The sequence below is a fragment of the Myotis nattereri genome (assembly GCF_964212035.1).
Source record: "Myotis nattereri genome assembly, chromosome: 3".
Classification (NCBI taxonomy): domain Eukaryota; kingdom Metazoa; phylum Chordata; class Mammalia; order Chiroptera; family Vespertilionidae; genus Myotis; species Myotis nattereri.
This window is the reverse complement of record NC_138077.1, coordinates 5,495,400-5,513,981: the sequence shown is the minus strand read 5'-3', so window position 1 is coordinate 5,513,981 and position 18,582 is coordinate 5,495,400. Positions and strand designations below refer to the sequence as shown.

Sequence of the window (18,582 nt, the reverse complement as noted above, 5' to 3'; positions counted from 1 at the left end):
GGTTAGGACTCCAGTGACCTTGGCCATGACATTCCCTCTCTCTCCAGGATGAGGACCAGATAGTTTAGATTCTAGAATCCAGACTCTGTCTCTCTCAACACAAATATACTAATATGTACACATGCACACACATTTGTTTACATACACAGATGCACACATACATATATATATACATGTATACATAGACATCATACAGAAGAACATAGAAATGAGGCAGTGGTGTAGGCACACAGACCTGGGTTCTGTCTCCCCACTTACTTGTGCCCATTGACAAGTGACATCGCTAAGCATCAGTTTGTTCATCTTTAAAACAGGATGACAGCCGAAGCCGGTTTGGCTCAGTGGATAGAGCGTCGGCCTGCGGACTGAAGGGTCCCAGGTTCGGTTCCGGTCAAGGGCATGTACCTGGGTTGCGGGCACATCCCCAGTAGGAGATGTGCAAGAGGCAGCTAATCGATGTTTCTCTCTCATCGATGTTTCTAACTCTCTATCCCTCTCCCTTCCTCTCTGTAAAAAATCAATAAAATATATTTTAAAACAAAACAAAACAAAAAAACAGGATGACAATAAGTTGCACATACATTTGACATACTCAAATTCAATTATATGAGCTTGGTGCTTATAAGTTTGCTGTAACACTGTTTGGAAACATTTTGTTTTCAATAAACTCCTGAACACAAGCCCCCTGACTACTTTATTTAGTGCCCAGCCAAAGTAATGGAAGAAAAGGGGTTTTTGTTGGATGTATTGAAAAATTGAATATCTGTATATATTCTCTAAGCAGTGTGATGGTTTTTAAATGGGTTTTTGAGCATATGAGATATTCACATATTACATTGGGCTTTAATGTTACACTCTAATTGCCCGATAAGATATTGTTAGAAGGCTTACATCTGATCTGTATAAAACATTAGTTCCATGTCTGATATATGATAGCACTTAATAAATGTTACCTATTATCATGAGCTTTAGTTTAGCTTTATAAAAGATACAAGTACAGGTTTCAGAGTCAAAGAAGACCTGGCTTTCAATCCACTCTGTCACTTCGTGGTTATATAACGTTGGACAAACCACTAAAACAGTCTAGCTATAAAATAGACTATTACTGACCTTAAAGAACTGCGTAAAATGAGGTAGCTATATATAAAGTGCCTAGCCTAAGCATGGATATTCATTCAATGTTAATTCTTTCCCCTTCTAGCTCTCATGAATATGTACATCTGTGCAGGAGAGGGGGTTATACATATTTGCATACCTGCATATATATATATATATATATATATATATATAGTAACTAATTGGATTATCTGCTTGACAGGTCAGAAGGAAATCTCAGTTGAAAAAAAGCAGAAGTGGAATGCATCACTTTTAAGTTCTAAAATCAATATGATTACCCAGAGAAGAGATGCCATAACTCAGCGCGTGCTCTCAGCAAGGCTCCATAAGATTAAAGAATTGAAAAACGAATTAACTGAGATACATCGTAAGATGGAAGCCACGGCCTTAGAAAACCAATTATTGAAACAGCTTGAGATTAGGCACTTGAAAGCTATAGGAAGATACGAGACTTCACAAAATAATGTACCCCAGATTATGGCTAAACATCAGAATGAAGTTAAAAATTTAAGGCAGCTACTTAAGAAATCCAAAGAAAAGGAAAGACTGGTATCTCGGAAACTGAAAGAAACGGACAGCAAATTGCTGAAGACCAAAGACGCCTTGCAGGCCCTGCAGGCACTCTGTGAAGACAGGAGTCTTGCCGAGAGGGAGGAGCTGACCGAAAGACTGGCTGCCCTGAGCGCCAAGATGGAGGCCAACGACAAGCAGATACAGGTCTGTGTTCGCGGCCTGGGCGAGTGAGGGTCCAGGATTGACACAGAAGGGTGCGCGTGCGTCCTCGCCCCAGTGCCCCCTCTGCAGGCCTTCACACTGGTGCTGTGTCCACAGGGGCCGGGGCCAGGGGAGGGGGTGCTCAAAGGAAAGAGAAACCGCCCAGGTCTGGAAATCGCTCTTCTGTCACAGTGAGCAAGCACAGGCTCTTTTTTTGTTTGTTTGTTTTAGTTTAGTTTAGTTTTTTATTTTTATTTTTTAATTTCTTTATTGGTTAAGGTATTACAAATGTGTCCTCATCCCCCCATTCACCCCCAACCTCCCCCCACCCCACCCCCGCACTCATGCTCCCATCCCCCCGTTGTCCAAGTCCATTGGTTTGGCTTATATACATGTATACAAGTCCTTCTGTTGATCTCTTCCCCTTACCCCCGCCCTCCCCTACTTTCCCTCTGGGGATTGATAGCCTGATCGCCGTTTCTCTGTCTTTGGGTCTGTCCCTGTTCATCAGTCTATGTTGTTCTCTATATTCCACAAATGAGTGAGATCATGTGGTATTTATCTTTCTCTGACTGGCTTATTTCACTTAGCATAATGCTCTCCAGTTCCATCCATGCTGTTGCAAAAGGCAAGAGTTCCTTCTTTTTTACCGCACATAGTATTCCATTGTGTAGATGTACCACAGTCTTCTAATCCACTCATCTGCTGATGGGCACTTAGGCTGTTTCCAAATCTTAGCTATGGTGAATTGTGCTGCTATGAATATAGGGGTGCATATATCCTTTCTGATTGGCGTTTCTAGTTTCTTGGGATATAGTCCTAGAAGTGTGATCACTGGGTCAAATGGGAGTTCCATTTTTAGTTTTTTGAGGAAACTCCATACTGTTCTACACAGTGGCTGAAAAAGGACGGTTCTCTTGTTAGGGGAGACTGTGTACGTACTGAAAAGATGGTGTGGTGTGTGTGGTGTGGGGTGGGGTGGTGTGTGTGTGGTGTGGTGTGGCTGGTGTGGGGTGGGGTGGGGTGGTGTGGCTGGTGTGGTGTGGGGTGGGGTGGGGTGGTGTGGTGTGGCTGGTGTAGTGTGGCTGGTATGGTGTGTGTGGTGTGGGGTGGCTGGTATGGTGTGTGTGGTGTGGGGTGGCTGGTATGGTGTGTGTGGTGTGGGGTGGGGTGGGGTGGTGTGGTGTGAGGTGGCTGGTGTGGTGTGTGTTGTGTGGCTGGTATGGTGTGTGTGGTGTGGGGTGGGGTGGTGTGGTGTGTGTGTGGTGTGTGTGGTGTGGGGTGGTGTGGTGTGGTGTGGCTGGTATGGTGTGTGTGGTGTGGTGTGGCTGGTATGGTGTGTGTGGTGTGGGGTGGGGTGGTGTGGTGTGGCTGGTGTGGTGTGTGTGGGGTGGTGTGGGGTGGGGTGGTGTGGTGTGGCTGGTGTGGTGTGTGGGGGGTGGGGTGGGGTGGGGTGGTGTGTGGTGTGTGTGGTGTGGCTTGTGTGGTGTGGTGTGCAACTGTCTTCGAAAGCAACCCTCTACTTCAAGCTCTTTATGAAAAGGCTTCTTCCCTGAAGACCTCACAGCGCGTGTCTTCAGTCCCTTCCCCTACCTGCTCCCTCATCCGTTTGTCCAGTCACTACACATAGACATTTTGGAATTTTAGAAATGGAACTTTTCCCAGATGCTACTCCTGCGAGCACAGAGGGAAAAAGAGCTAAAGCAATTGGAGAAATTAATGGGTTGGTTTCCCTGATGATGTGTGGCTTCCAGAGCTGGGGATCCCATTGAAGGGATGAGTGGGGAGAGCACCTGGATGACATTGAGCATAAACATAAATGGAATTGATTTACTGTTTAATTCCTTAATATGTGATGATGAGAGATAAGTATTTTTTACAATCTTGAAATAATTAGAAAATATCAATTCGTTTCAATCCGCTTTTTTTTTTTAAAATATATTTTAATTGATTTTTTACAGAGAGGAAGGGAGAGAGATAGTTAGAAACATCGATGGGAGAGAAACATTGATCAGCTGCCTCCTGCACACTCCCCACTGGGGATGTGCCCGCAACCCAGGTACATGCCCTTGACCGGAATCGAACCTGGGTACCCCTCAGTCCGCAGGCCGACGCTCTATCCACTGAGCCAAACCGGTTTCGGCACAATCCGCTTTTTTAATCTCAGTTATTTCTTCTTTGGTAAAATCCTCCTCTATTTCAAAGAGAATTTTCTCACCTACAGTGGATATGTGAGCTACAGAAAATAATGAGCCACCTCGTTACACTCGTGCAAGTAGAAGGCCGAAGTTCTCTCATGTGGCTGTTAGGCAACATTAGGTCCATCTCAGCACGTGTCTGTTGTGTAAAAGTAACTGTATTTTTATCTCATTTACATATCTTTACATCTGCATGTTTTTATATCAATAAACAAAACAAGAATTCAAGAAGTAGTTGAGTATTTTCCTATCGGAAGCACTTGGTTACATGGGAAATTCCGTTTGGTTGTAGGGCACTTTGTAGGGGGGGAGGTTTGTGGGCCAAAACACGTAGGTATTTTTTAGTGTTAATATTTTAGGGAGTGAGGGTTTTAGTGGTTATATCACCCTTTTACATACCACACTTCCCACTTTCCTTTAATGAGAAAGTCTTCATGTTTCACGGGGGAAACCATACTTTATGAAAAAAAGAAAGAGAGAGAGAGAGAGAGAGAGAGAGAGAGAGAGGGGGGGGGGGAGGGAGGGAGGGAGGGAGGGAAGGAAGGAAGGAAGGAAGGAAGGAAGGAAGGAAGGAAGGAAGGAAGGAAGGAAGGAAGAAGGAAAGAAAGAAAGGATAAGGCTTTTGGCCACGCCTCTGTCAGAGTCCAGACCAAACATATCCAGTGACAGAGTTCCCGTCCCGGGGGCTGAGCTGCAGCAGTGAGTCCTGAGCTGGCGTGGCCGTGGCCGTGGCGGTGCTCCGCGGCCGCTTCCTGTCTGCGTGGGGCCCGTGAGACCAGGAGCCCTGCTGTCCCAGGCAGCAGGACCGCAGGCCACCAGGGGCTCCATGGGGCCGGGCGACTTCAGGAAGAGGCTGAGAGGTTTTTGAAGAAGTCAGCAGGTCCTCGAATGACCTTGTTTCGTTCGGCGTCATGTCATTATAGCATCAGGGAGGAAACACACATCGATTCCTGGCCAGGGCCTGTCCCTGAGGAGCTGGCCTTGGCTCCCCACGTCTGCACGGGTTTGCCCTGGCACTCTGGTTTCCTCCCACGGTCCAGAGGTGTGCACGTGTGGGGCAGCAGCGTGTCTGCCCTGTCCCAGCATGAGGGGCTGCGGGTGGGAGTGTGCCTGTGCTGCAGGGTGTCTGGTCCAGGGGGGTCCCGCCTGGCGCCCTGAGCTGCCAGGAGAGGCTCCGGCCACCCACAGCCCTGAGCTGGAATCTGCAGGTTGGAAAGAATTAGCTTGCTTTTATTCATCTGTCTTAAATGTGTGAAGAGCTCGCCTTTATTTCCATGTTTAATATCAGAATGTTCCAGGTCTTCATTTAGAGGTTTGGTGATTTTTATGACAGAAATACGCCATAGGAACTTAATCTAATTTATATCCATCAGCCCACGGTAGCATTGGTTTTGTTATACATCGTTCACTTAAAGTCAGTTTCCAAGAACCTGTTGACCACACTAGGTGAGGACTTAGCAGGGCGTTAGCAGAATACTTCACATAACAGACCTACTCGGGCTTAAAGTGTGACAGTGATTATATCTATTGATTTTCAGAACCTGTTCAAAAAAATGTTTATCAAATTCCAGAATGTAAAAAACATTCAGCTCAAAACATATTTATTCTCTAGAGTCATGCTCAGGATTTTGTCTCTTTGTGGTTCTACTTAGTTCTAGAAAATGTCCCCTATACAAGCCATCACTAATATTGTATTAAAAATTTGCACCTCTCATAAGTGTCATGAGTCCATTAAAGTCAGAGGTTTTGGTAAAACCGCACTGGTTACGAGCACTGAAACACGCGCTGTTTCCAGAACTTGGAGAAGCAGCTGCGGTTGAACAACAAAGCCTTCAGCCGGCAGCTGGCCATCGAGAACCAGAAGACGCTGGCCACCCAGACCGCCAAGGAGACTCTGCAGACGGAAGTCAAACTCCTCCAGCAAAAACTGAAGGTACTTCTTTAAAGCCAAATGCAACAACATTGGTGACATTCTGCTTCCCAATTGTCAGGGCTCCTCTTCCCTACGAATAGTCAACAAGCATTCCATGAGCGTTCCGAGATCCGGGTTTTCTTTCTTATTATTTCTCCTTGATTAACCAATGGAACACACCCACACAGGTATCCGCATTGTGTTCTGGCCCTGTGGTCTTCCACTCTGGGCCCGCTCTGTGGTGGGTACCGGCTTAAACCTTGGTGCCGAGCATGAAGGAGGAAGGTCCTTCATGTTCCTTCCTTTTGACCCGGCCATCCTGCACCTGTCAGTCAGCAGCTCTTGACCTGCCTCTTCCTTTTCTCCGCTGCTGACGTACATGCTGACCCTCAAATAAAAAGATATAACTGCGTTTTCCGGATAATCAAAACTTGCCCCTCTAAACATCAAGATCTTTTTTGTCTCTTTTCACTCCCCATCTCTGGGCCCTCTCTTCCTGGGCTTTCCTCCCTAATCAGACGTGGGAGACATCCTTAATCCACAGGCCCACCTCAGTGGTCCTGATTCTAACAGGCGTGCCTCTTGCTGTATGTGTAAGAAGCAGTGTTCAGCATTTCATTGAGTCTTTTTTTTCCTCAACAAGCCAGGATTTCAAACCTTTTATTTTGCTGAGACTTTTAAAAGAATATTGGGATTCAAAGCTACCGAGCACTCCAAATATGGATAGTGTGACTGAGGACTGAATTTTTTAGTTTAGTTTAGTTTAGTTTAATTGGTTTATTTTTATTTTTCAATTATGGTTTACTTTCAATATTATTTTGTATTGGATGCAGGTGTACAACATAGTGGTTAGACACCCATACACTTTACAAAGTGTTCCCCCAATATTTCCAATACCCACTTGGCACCATGCAATGTTATTGACTATATTTTCTGTTGTACCTTATGCCCCACGACTGTTTTGTAACTACTAATCTGTACTTCTCAGCCCTCTCACCCAGTCCTCCCAGGCCCCTCCCCTCTGTGTCTATATGAGTCTGTTTCGATTTTGTTTGTTTGTTCATAGTCTTTCGATTTTACATATAAGTGAAATCTATGGTATTTGTCACTTAACATAGTACCCTTTAGGTCCATCCAAGTGACACAAATGGTAAGATTTCATTCTTTTTTATGTTTTTTAATTAGTTTAAATCAGTTTAATTAGTTTAAGTGGCTAGTGGCCACTATATTGCGCCATGCAAAAGAATAAGAAACATAGGGAATGGAAACAAGTGAAGGTAGCTCAGAAATTTTTCAAAAACATTGTCCCATCATAATAATAATATGTCACTCTGTTAAAAAGTGGGGTTTTTTATGTCAGGAATGATATGTAATGCTATAGCCCCGTGGTCAGCAAACTTTGGCCCCTTGAGTGTGGCTCTTCCTAAGCCTTAGTAGTACCCTAATTAAGTTAATAACAATGTACCTACCTATATAGTTTAAGTTTAAAAAATTTGGCTCTCAAAAGAAATTTCAATCGTTGTACTGTTGATATTTGACTCTGTTGGCTAATGAGTTTGCCGACCACTGCTATAGCCTATTTCTATTTCTGCTAGAAATACAGATTTTATTCAAAGAATTCTGAACTTGCCCTGGCCAGTGTGGCTCAGTTGGTTGGAGCATTGTCCCGTGCACCAGAAGGTCACCGGTTCAATTCCCAGTCAGGGCACATACCTAGATTGAGGTTTGATCCCCGTTGGGGCAAATATGGAGGCTACAGATTGATGTATCTCTCTCACATTGATGTTTCTCTCTCTCTCTTCCTTCCTCTCTAAAATCAATAAAAATATAATAAAAAGTAAAAAAGATATGCTCTAAAAAAAAGAAAATACTGAACTCAAATCAAATTGTTTTTTAGAAGAAATCAAGGTTGATAAAAAAACAAATACTTATAGAAAAATTGATTTTGTGGCTCTTTTTAGGAGAAAGATCGAGAGCTTGACATTAAAAACATCTATACTAATCGGATAGCGAAAAATTTACATGTCAAAGAAGATTATCCAATAGGTATGTTTTAACTATTTTTCCTCAAAATCTATTCTTAAGTTATCTAGTCAGATTTTCCTTATATCACCAAAATAATAGATGTTTAAAAAATCATTTTATTAGGCATTGAAACACATCTTGTGACTCTAGGAAAATAATAAAACTGTGCTATGGTTGCAACAACTAGAAAAGAATAGCAATTTGTTCCTGTCTTCCCACCCTCTGCTCAGTCCTGCATGTTACTTCAGGTGGAGTGAAAGGAGGATTTTGCAGCTTGAAGCAAAGTGGCTGCCAAATGTTGAACTTGTTAAGAATATCTATTTGCCAGAGTGTGGATTTAAAACTCAACTTTAGCCTGGCCGGTATGCTCAATGGTTGAGCATTGGCCTATGAACCACAGTTCAATTCCTGGTCAGGGCACATGCCAGGGTTGCAGGCTCAATCCTCAGTGTGGGGTGTGCAGGAGGCAGCCAATCAATGATTCTCTGTCATCATTGATGTTTCTATCTCTCCCTGCCTCTTCCTTCCTCTCTGAAATCAATAAAAATATATTTTAAAAATAAATAATCCTGCCCTGATCTGTTTGGCTCAGTGGATAGAGCGTCGGCCTGTGGACTGAGGGTCCCAGGTTCAGTTCTGGTCAAGGGCATGTACCTTGGTTGTGGGCACATCCCCAGTAGGGGCAGGAGGCAGCTGATCGATGTTTCTCTCTCATCGATGTTTCTAACTCTCTATCCCTCTCCCTTCCTCTCTGTAAAAAAATCAATAAAATACATTTTAAATAAATAAATAATCTTATGTAATAAAGGGGTAATATGCAAATTGACTATCACGCCCTTGCACAAGCTGGCCACCCCCATGTCGTCACAAGATGGCCACCACAAGATGGCTGGCAGGGCAGGGCAGTTGTGGGCAATCAGGCCAGCAGGAGAGGGTAGTTGGGGGCAATCGGGCCTGCAGGGGAGGGCAGTTGGGGGTGACCAGGCTGGCAGGGGAGGGCAGTTGGGAGGGATCAGGCCTGCAGGGGAGGGCAGTTGTGGAGGGACCAGGCCTGCAAGAGAGGGCAGTTGGGGGCAACTGGGCCAGCAGGGTAGCAGTTAGGTATCAATCAGGCTGGCAGGGGAGTGGTTAAGGGGTGATCAGGTTGGCAGGCAGAAGAGGTTAGGGGCAATCAGGCAGGCAGGTAGGCAAGCGGTTGGGAGACAGCAGTCCTGGATTGTGAGAGGAATGTCCAACTGCTGGTTGGACATCCCCCGAGGGGTCCCAGATTGGAGAGGGTACAGGCTGGGCTGAGGGACACTTCCCCCCACCCAGTGCATGAATTTCATGCACCGGGCCTCTAGTAAATAAATAAAAATCAACTTTATCCCTGGCCAGTGCAGCTCAGTTGGTCGGGCATTATCCAGTGCATTGAAAAGGTGCTGGTTCGATTCCCGATCAGGACACAGTCCTGGGTCCCCGGCTCAGTCCCTGGTAGGGGGTATGCAGGAGGCAGCTAATAGAAGTTCAGCTATCACAATGATGTTTCTCTCTCTCTCTCTCTCTCTCTCTCTCTCTCTCCCACTTCCTTTCTCTCTCTAAAAATCAATTAAAAATCATCTAAAGAATAAATTTTAAAAAATAAAAATCAACTTTATTTAATTACAGTTTACCTCACTAAAATGCCCCATTTTAAGAGTGCAGTTCAGCAGGTTTTGACAAATGCACGTTGATCCCCATGTAACCACCACCACAGTCGAAACATGGAGCAGTTCCCTCTCCTGGGGAGGTTCCCTGGTGCCCACTTTGTGCCCAGTAGTCCCCCACCCCGGCCCGAGGCCTCCGCTGAGTCCCTTCTGTCACACAGCGTAGTTTGCCTGTCCTAGAGCTTCATACAAATGGGGTCATAGTGGCTACTCTTTTGTGCCTGGCTTTTGTCCAGCACCATGTTTCTGAGACTCACCCATGTTGCTGCTACTGTCATCAGTCACCTTTATTCCTGAGCAGTACTTCCCCCTCAGGACAAGCTGTGCTTACTTGCCACCCAAGGGCTCCCAGCGGAACATTCTGCTTGGAAGGGACACGCTAGAGACACTCACCCTGTTTCGGGAGAAGTAACTATGCGTTTACTGGTCTTTCATGTATTTTTATTGACTTCAGAGAAAGGGAGAGGGAGAGATGGAACATCAGTGATGAGAGAGAATAATCGATGGGCTGCCTCCTGCACGCCCCCTACTGGGGATCAAGCCCACAACCTGGGCACGTGACCTGACTGGGAATCGAACTGTGACCTCCTGGTTCATAGAGTGGTGCTCAACCACTGAGCCACACCAGCCGGGCTCTTTTAAAGGCAACCACCTCACATTTCCTTAAATTCCTTTGTTTGCCTCTGGTTTATAATCCAGAATAACAGCCAGCAGAGAAAATGGTAAAATCACCCATGGGGTCGTTTAAATGGGAGAGAAAGAGCGGTCACGCCCCTTCGCCTGGGCCACCTACCCGTCGGTCAGCAGGCAGGAGCTCCGACACAGCTGGCAGTGATCGCTCTCGTGGTTGCATGTCTGAGTTCTGAGTCTTGGCTGCAGGCAGGGACAGCCCTGTCCTCGAACAGCCCCACAGACCCATCTAATGCCAGCTTGCTTTGGACTCAGCCTCTGGGATACCCATAATAAGACAAAAGTGAAATGGTAGGAGAAAGATGATGAAAGGTTTTAGAATGCATCTAGTGTACTTGGTATCATTATGCTGCAAAGTGTCAGTTATTTTATACTTACAATCAATATTGCTTCCAAATGTCAAACATATTTCTTATATGTAATGTACTTGTTCTGCAGTTTCTTCAACAAAATCAGTGCAGACAGACAGGAAAAATGTTCCATTTACAAGTACAAGACAACAGGGGACCCAAAAATCGGAAGATGTGCCATCTTTGCCGACTAAGGTACAGCAAATTTGAAATCTTGCAACACCTAATTAAACATATCTAATATAATAATAGAGGAATATGCAAATTAAACAGGATGCCGTAACATGACAACAGATCTACAAGCGGCCGAGAGCTACAGGAGGGTGGGGCAGCGAGCTACGAGCACACGGATTTGTGGGCAGAGCTACTAGTCTTTCCAAAATAGGCTACAGTAGTTTGATCTATACAAAAAAGTATTTGTATTCATTGAATTAAATACAATTTAAAATTATCTGTACCCAAAAGATGAGCTTTTGCTGCTTTTCTGAATTCCAGAGTAAAAAGATAACAGGAAACACTGGTCATAAAGAAAAATCCACTGGAATAGTCCATGTAATTCCTTACTGTGGCAGTAAACTACCAAGCCAAGAGGAGTCCAAGAGAAAATATGAAGGTGATTTAGCAACTTCTAAGTCGTATTTATTCTTTCTTTTTGTAAGTTGTGAATTCTGTATGTCCGTGTATAAAAGTATACATAAGGCATATATACTGTTCAAGAACGATTATAGAATTTAACACTGTGTAGCCACCAGCCCTAGCAAATAGAACGTTAGTCCCCACAACACTGTGGGCCCTTCCTAACCACATCCCCTCCCTGCCCACCAGAAACCACCAGTCTTCACGCTGACGCCGAATTCATTCCCTTGCGCTGCCTCTCAATTCCCTGTCCTTGCGTGTACCCTTAAGCATTATGTTCACTCTGACAAACTGAGTGGCAGACAAGCCCAGCTGAGTAAAGGGCAACACGGCCACTAATGAAACCAACCGGAGGCTTCCAGGGAGGGTCAACCGGCAGACTCTGGCTTCTGGGCCCGAATGTACCAGGGCCCATCAGGGCGAGGCCCTGCACCGTCCTGGGCACAGAGAACCCACCGCGCACGGCCTGCGGCAGGGCTGCTCTGCGGGTCTGGGAGAGGTTCGGGTGGAACAGGCTGCTCAGAACCTCCCGTTCTAAGAGCCCAGGGCTCACCTCCAGCGCTGGGAGGAGGTCGGAGCAGAACACGCTGGGGGTGAAATGGGAGCCCTCGGCTGACCCGGCTGCAGCACAGGGACGGGGCGCCCTCTCCCATAGGTGGTGGGCCAGACGGCCAGGACCAGCTCACCTGGCAACACTGCAGAGTGGTACAGAGGAGCAGGGGTCTTGGTGACACCAGCCCTTAATGCTCAAGCTTCTTTACTACCAGACTGGTGGCCCTTGCCCTGGCCGGGTAGGCTTAGAGCAGTGGTTCTCAACCTTCTGGCCCTTTAAATACAGTTCCTCATGCTGTGACCCAACCATAAAATTATTTTCGTTGCTACTTCATAACTGTCATGTTGTTACTGTTATGAATCATAATGTAAATATCTGATATGCAGGATGGTCTTAGGCAACCCCTGTGAAAAGGTCGTTCGACCCACAAAGGGGTCGCAACCTACAGGTTGAGAACCGCTGGCTTCATGGATTGACTGTCGGCCTGCGGACTAAAGGGTCCCGGGTTCAATACCGGTCAAGGGCACATGCCCAGGGTGCAGGCTGGATTCTCAGTGTGGGGCATGCAGGAGGCAGCAGATAAATGATTCTCTCATTGCTGCTTCTATCTATCCCTCTCCCTTCCTATCTGAAATCAATAAAAATGTATATTTTTTAAAACCACAACGGACTGGCGGCCCTCTGCCTCTGGGGTGCAGCCATCATCCTGGCTTCGCCTTCACCAGCGGGAACAGAGGTGCCTCTTCTGACTACGGGGAAGGAAGGGCAGGGGCAGGGAGGCCAGGCCGCAGCCGGTGCCATGACCCAGGCAAGAGACTGGTGGTCAGGACGGGACTGGGAACAGTGGAAGTGGGAAATAAGCAATTTCGCCTGTTCAAAGTTTAACATTTGCATTAAGTATCAGTAGGGCATAATATTACTTAGAATCAACTATACATCTTGCTGCTTCTTTGCTCACCACTAATTCTTGAAACATATTTCGTCTCTTGCTAGAATTCCTTTTTTATTATTTTGGAGTAGAGTGAATAGTTTCATTTCCGAATGTGTGGAATATGTGAGGAAATTTCCCAGCTCTCTGCACGTCCAGCGCTGTCCCACTCTCCCTCACAATGACTGCCATTCTGCCTGGTAAATGGTGGCCTCCTCTGACCAGCTCGTTGGTCGTGGCTGCAGGTCTGTGCCTGCAACAGGCCTTTCCCCCCACCCTAACACCCCACCCCCCACCTCCGGCCGGGAGGAGAGGGCTGACAGCAGGCTCCCTGCTGCCTGGTGAGGACGGGGAAAGGGCAGCCCTTCTTCCCGTGGCTGCTTCACTAACAACTGAAATCTCTCCTGTCAGGCCACGTCCATCCCCGTTGTCTCTATCACAAATGCCCAGAATCCCACAGGCTGCACACGCCATCGTGTATTTAACCATGACCCTCTGACAGGCATTTAGGACGTGCCGCTATTCCCTACCCATGCTCAGTAACATCCTTACCCGACGTGCCAGTGTGTGTGTTTGTAGGGCTTGGTCCTAGAAGTGAAGTTGTTGAGGCTATGAATATGTTCACTCAAAACTGTAATCAGTACTGCCAGACTGCCACCCAGATAAAGCTATACCAAGTTACGCAACCACGCGCTGGGAACAAGAGTTCCAATTTCCCAATAGTCTCACCAACTCGAAATGACTTGCCAATTGGGTAAAAATATCCTTGTTGTTTCAACTGGCACTACCTCCAGCTAGTGGTGTTTGAACCTTTAGTAATAACCTATTGGCAACTTTTAGTTCTCTTGGGAATATCATTTTTCTTTTGGTTTCATGTTTCTCTCATTTGGTATTAGGAGAGTGCCACATACCTGCCGCTAAGAGCACCTTTCCCTATTCTGGCGCTGTATGCTCTTACTGCCTCGCCTTTATGTCATTTTAATGTGCTTATCAGGAGGTGTAAATGAGTGTGGCAAACATGCATGCCATCTTGAAATAAAAGCCCATTATTTTAAAGATCGCCAAATTGACTATTTTTCTAATACAGATTTATCAAAGGAAGAGGAGCATCTGAAAGTACCAGCAGCTCTGGAGAATAGTGGTAGACAGAGAGAGAAAAAAGCAGATCAAGAGAAGAAAACCACTTTAGAAATAGAACAAGAACTACCATCAAAAAGAATCCAAGTCATTCACCCTGAACGGGAAAGCCAACAGGAAAATGATGTAGCAAAAGAAGAGCTTAAAAAAAGTGTCCCAAAAAGCGACATGGATGAGGTACCAAATAAAAATGCCCACACCAGCAAAATACACCTCCGACAAAGAAAGCATTATTTATTCACAGAAGCCACGGAAAACCTGCATCACGGGCTTCCTGCGTCCGGTGGGCCAGCCAAACCAGGTGCCTGGAGATGCAACCACAGCACAGGCAAACAGCGCGGGGGCGCCAAAGAGCTGACGCCCAGGCACTCCGGGGGCGGGTACGAGCCCTCTTTTGGTAAGTCTTCCAGAACAAAAGCAAAAGACGAAACTTTCAGAGCAAAGAAGAGCAATCTCATGGAGGAACTCTTTGGATCAGGCTGTGTCTTTAAAAACGACCAAGCAAGTCCTGCTACTGAAGGGTCTGAGGAGACTTGGAAAAGTAAGATACAGCAGCCACCCTCCAGTCAGGCCTCTGCCAGCAATGCTTTTGGAGATTCTAAAGTAACTGTGGTGAGTTCTGTTCAGCCCTCGTCACCTACAGAAGGAAAAATGAAAATAATTATTTAAATAAAATCGATATTCTAATACAGTCTGGTCTGCTATTCTGGTTCTTTTGTGCCTTTAATTTTGTACTGTGTGTGTGTGTGTGTGTGTTTTCCATACATAAATTGACTTTGGATAATTAAGGTTTTGTTTTATTGCTAACCTAATTTTAAAATTCCATTTTGTATTAGACAATGACAACATTTCTAATGACACCTTATTTTTCCTATAACTGAGACGTCCATTATCTTTTGGATGACTCATTTATTATTGTTCTCATATTCTATGGGACTCCATTGCTCAAGTCCACCCAAGATATACATATCTCATTCATATAACAATTTTATCAAAAATCAAATTGCATTGTAACTTTAAAAGCATGAAGCAGCTTTGAAAGATAAAATATGATCAGAGGGCTCTATATTTTTTAAAAACCACAAACACAGCAGTGATCACCAAGCTTGGTTTTATGAAAATTATTTTTGAGCCCTGGCTGGTGTGGCTCAGTTGGTTGGAGTGTCATCCCATACACCGAAGGGTAAATGGTTCAATTCCTGGTGAGGGCACATGCCCAGGTTGCGGGTTCCATCCCAGGTAGGGGTGCATTGGGAGGCAGCCAATCAATGTTTCTCTCTCATATTTGTTTCTCAGTCTCTCCCTTCCTCTCTCTAAAATCAATAATACTTTTTAAAAATTATTTTTTGAGTGTTGTCTTATTCAGCTAAACTGGGCATCTAATTTCCTGCCTTTGGGGCAACACTTTCCCATGTGTACCTAGGATTCAGCATTTTTAAATATATTCGTTGCATACCTGCACCTTGACTTTTTTTTCTGTTAATCTTGTTCTTTCAAAATAGTATATGGGGCCCTAGCTGGTTTGGCTTAGTGGATAGAGCGTCAGCCTGTGGAGTGAAGGGTCCTGGATTCAATTCTGGTCAAGGGCACATGCCCAGTTGTGGGCTCGATCCCCAGTAGGGGGCATGCAGGAAGCAGCTGATCAATAATTCTCATCATTGATGTTTCTATCTCTCTTTTATTGATTTCTTTCTGAAATCAATAAAAATATATATTTTTTAAAAGCATATGGATATAGTGTCCACAAGTTAGCTGCTCAGTCCTGATTAATGTATTCTTTACACCTAGAATATTTTATTTTAGGACTATACAAAAAGGGCTGTACTCTCAATGTTCATCAGTTAACTTGCCTTCATTCATTTTTTTTAGATTATATATTTTAAGAGAGAGAGAGAGAGAGAGAGAGAAACATCAATGTATTGTTTCACTTATTTATGCATTCATTGGTTACTTCCTGCATGTGCCCTGAATGGGAACTGAACCCTCAACCTTGGCTCATTGGTGGACACTGTAACCAACTGAGCTATCTGGCCAGGGCTGCATTCATTTAGTTATAAGAGCAACTTATTTATAACTAGAGGCCCAGTGCATGGACTCCTGAGGGGTCCCGGATTGTGAGAGGGCACAGGCCAGGCTGAGGGAAACCACCGATGATGGGGCAGGGGAGGGACTGCAGGAGGGCTTCAGGGTGTGTCCAGCCCCACTCACCCAGTCCCGATTGGCCTGACCTCAACAGCAAGGTAACCTACCAGTCAGAGTGCCTGCCCCCTGGTGGTCAGTGCACGTCATAGTTATGGGTCAGTCAAATGGTCACTTAGGCTTTTATATATAGAGATTTAGACTACAGTGTTTCCAAGGATGTTTATGGGTTGGTGTGTAATATTAACACTTTTAAAAATTGAAAATAAACTTTTAAAAGGGAGTGTAAAAAAGGGGGGGAGTACAAGTTATGATGGGAAAAGAATTGTATTTAAAACCAAAGATAAAGACTACAAATGGCATAAGCTTTGACCTTTATGAAAACTACAGTGGGGAAAACAGAAGGAAGGAGAGACGGGGAGGGCAGAGAGAGAACACTTAGAATTCTCATAGCTTACACAGGAGACTATGCAAATGCACATGAAATGACATAATTGACTAGCCTTAAATTCTGGAGAAATTTACTAAAATGATTCTTAGAAATGGTGTAATCGTACAGTATTACAATGTCTACTCCAGCTTTAGAGCAGATGGAGAATTTTTCAGGGGATCTTTCCTTATGCCTACCCACGACAAAAGCACAATCATAACATTAAATCAGAACTACCTAAAAGTGCTTCTCTAGGGCACTATTTAATAAAAATATAGCCGAAACCGGTTTGGCTCAGTGGACAGAGCGTTGGCCTGTGGACTGAAGGGTCCTGGGTTCGATCCCGGTCAAGGGCATGTACCTGGGTTGCAGGCACATCCCCAGTGTGAGATGTGCAGGAGGCAGCTGATCAATGTTTCTCTCTCATCGATGTTTCTAAACTATCTCTCTCCCTTCCTCTCTGTAAAAAATTTTAAAAAATATTTATAAAAAAATAAAATAAAATAAAAATATAATCTTAGCTTGTTACTTTCTAGTCATCTAATTAAGATTATTTTAAAGACATATGCATAAGACTAGAGGCCCGACGCACGAAATTCATGCAAGGGGCTCGGCCCCTGCAGCCACAGCAGCTTGCCTCAGCCCTCGCAGCCCCGGCTTCATCTGGAAGGACATCTTGAAGGTCATTTGGCTGTCTGGTCTAATTAGCATATTATACTTTTATTATTATCCTATATAATAAAGAGGTAATACGTAAATTAACCCTCACAAGATGGCTACCTACAACCAGGCCAGCAGGGGGTGAGGGATGACCAAACGACTGAATTAAGCAGGCTGCGTGGGGTGACCAGGCCGGCAGGGGGCGTTAGTGAGGAATGACCAAATGACTGAACAGCAGGCCGTGTGGGGTGACCAGGCTGGCAGGGGGGGTTAGTGAAGGATGACCAAATGACTGAACAGCAGGCCGTGTGGGGTGACCAGGCTGGCAGGGGGCGTTAGTGAGGAATGACCAAATGACTGAACAGCAGGCTGCATGGGGTGACCAGGCTGGCAGGGGGGGTTAGTGAAGGATGGCCAAATGACAGAACAGCAGGCTGCATGGGGTGACCAGGCTGGCAGGGGGGTTAGTGAGGGATGACCAAATGACAGTTAGGGGCAACCAGGCTGGCAGAAGGGGGCAGTTGGGGGCAACCAGGCCAGCAGGGGTTCAGTAAGAGGCAACCAGGCAGGCGGGGGGTAAAGTTGGGGGCAACCAGGTAGGCAGGCGGGGACAGTTGAGGGGCGACAGAGGCCAGCGGGGGGGGGGGGGCAGTAAGGAGTGACCAGGCCATCAGGGAGGCGGCAGCTGGGGGTGGCCTGGCCAGCAGTGGGGTGCAATTAGGGGTGACCAGGCCGGTAGGGGGGACAGTTAGGGGCAATCAGGCCAGCATGCAGAGGCAGTGAGGGGCAATCAGGCTGGCAGAGGGGGCAGTTAGAGGCGACCAGGCAAGCAGGCAGGTGAGCGATTAGAAGCCAGCGGTCCAGGATTGTGAGAGGGATGTCCCGGATTGGAGAGGGTATAGGCTGAGCTGAGGGGACCCCCCACCCCAAATGCACAAATTTCATGCACTGGGCCTCTAGTAGATAATAAAATGCTAACTTCTATCTCTAAGGAAGGAGATTGTGGTCAATTTTTAATTTATTTTCTATGATTTTCAATACTGAACATAGCTGTATAATCAGGAGGGAAAGATATTTTAAATAAAAAGCGATCCATCCTGGCCAGTGTGGCGCAGTGGTTGAGTGTCGACCCATGCACCAGGAGGTCACTGGTTCGATTCCCGGTCAGGACACAAGCCTGGGTTTCAGACTCCATCCCCAGCAGGGAGTGTGCAGGAGGCAACTAATTGATGATATTTCTCTCATGGATGTTTCTATCTCTCTTTCCCTCTCCCTTCCTTTCTCTCTCTGAATCAATAAAAACATATTTTTTATAATAAACTAGAGGCCCAGTGCACAAAAATTTGTGCACTTAGGGGGTAAGGGAGGGTCCCTCCGCCTGGCCTGTGCCCTCTCGCAGTCTGGGACCA

General features: G+C 45.7%; 2 protein-coding genes across 5 annotated transcripts in view; one reads left to right on the top strand and one right to left on the bottom strand.

The window, feature by feature from the left end:
* Positions 1 to 1,371: 1,371 nt before the first annotated feature.
* On the top strand, positions 1,372 to 14,613 carry LCA5L (lebercilin LCA5 like; the record flags this gene model as incomplete). Its single annotated transcript, XM_081088263.1, has 6 exons — positions 1,372 to 1,833; positions 5,824 to 5,961; positions 7,902 to 7,986; positions 10,779 to 10,885; positions 11,186 to 11,303; positions 13,895 to 14,613. The coding sequence occupies exons 1-6, from the start codon at positions 1,387 to 1,389 to the stop codon at positions 14,611 to 14,613; spliced, it is 1,614 nt and encodes a 537-aa protein (XP_080944389.1). The 5' UTR covers positions 1,372 to 1,386.
* Positions 13,886 to 18,582, bottom strand: part of LOC308517199 (guided entry of tail-anchored proteins factor 1) — a 23,255-nt gene continuing 18,558 nt past the window's right edge. For 2 of the 4 annotated variants that reach the window (XR_013995813.1, XR_013995814.1), the window contains exon 7: positions 13,886 to 14,581. The gene's annotated coding sequence lies outside the window, so the exon portion shown is untranslated. The remainder of the gene's footprint in view (positions 14,582 to 18,582) is intronic. The other 2 variants (XR_013995812.1, XM_081088267.1) reach the window with 1 other exon arrangement.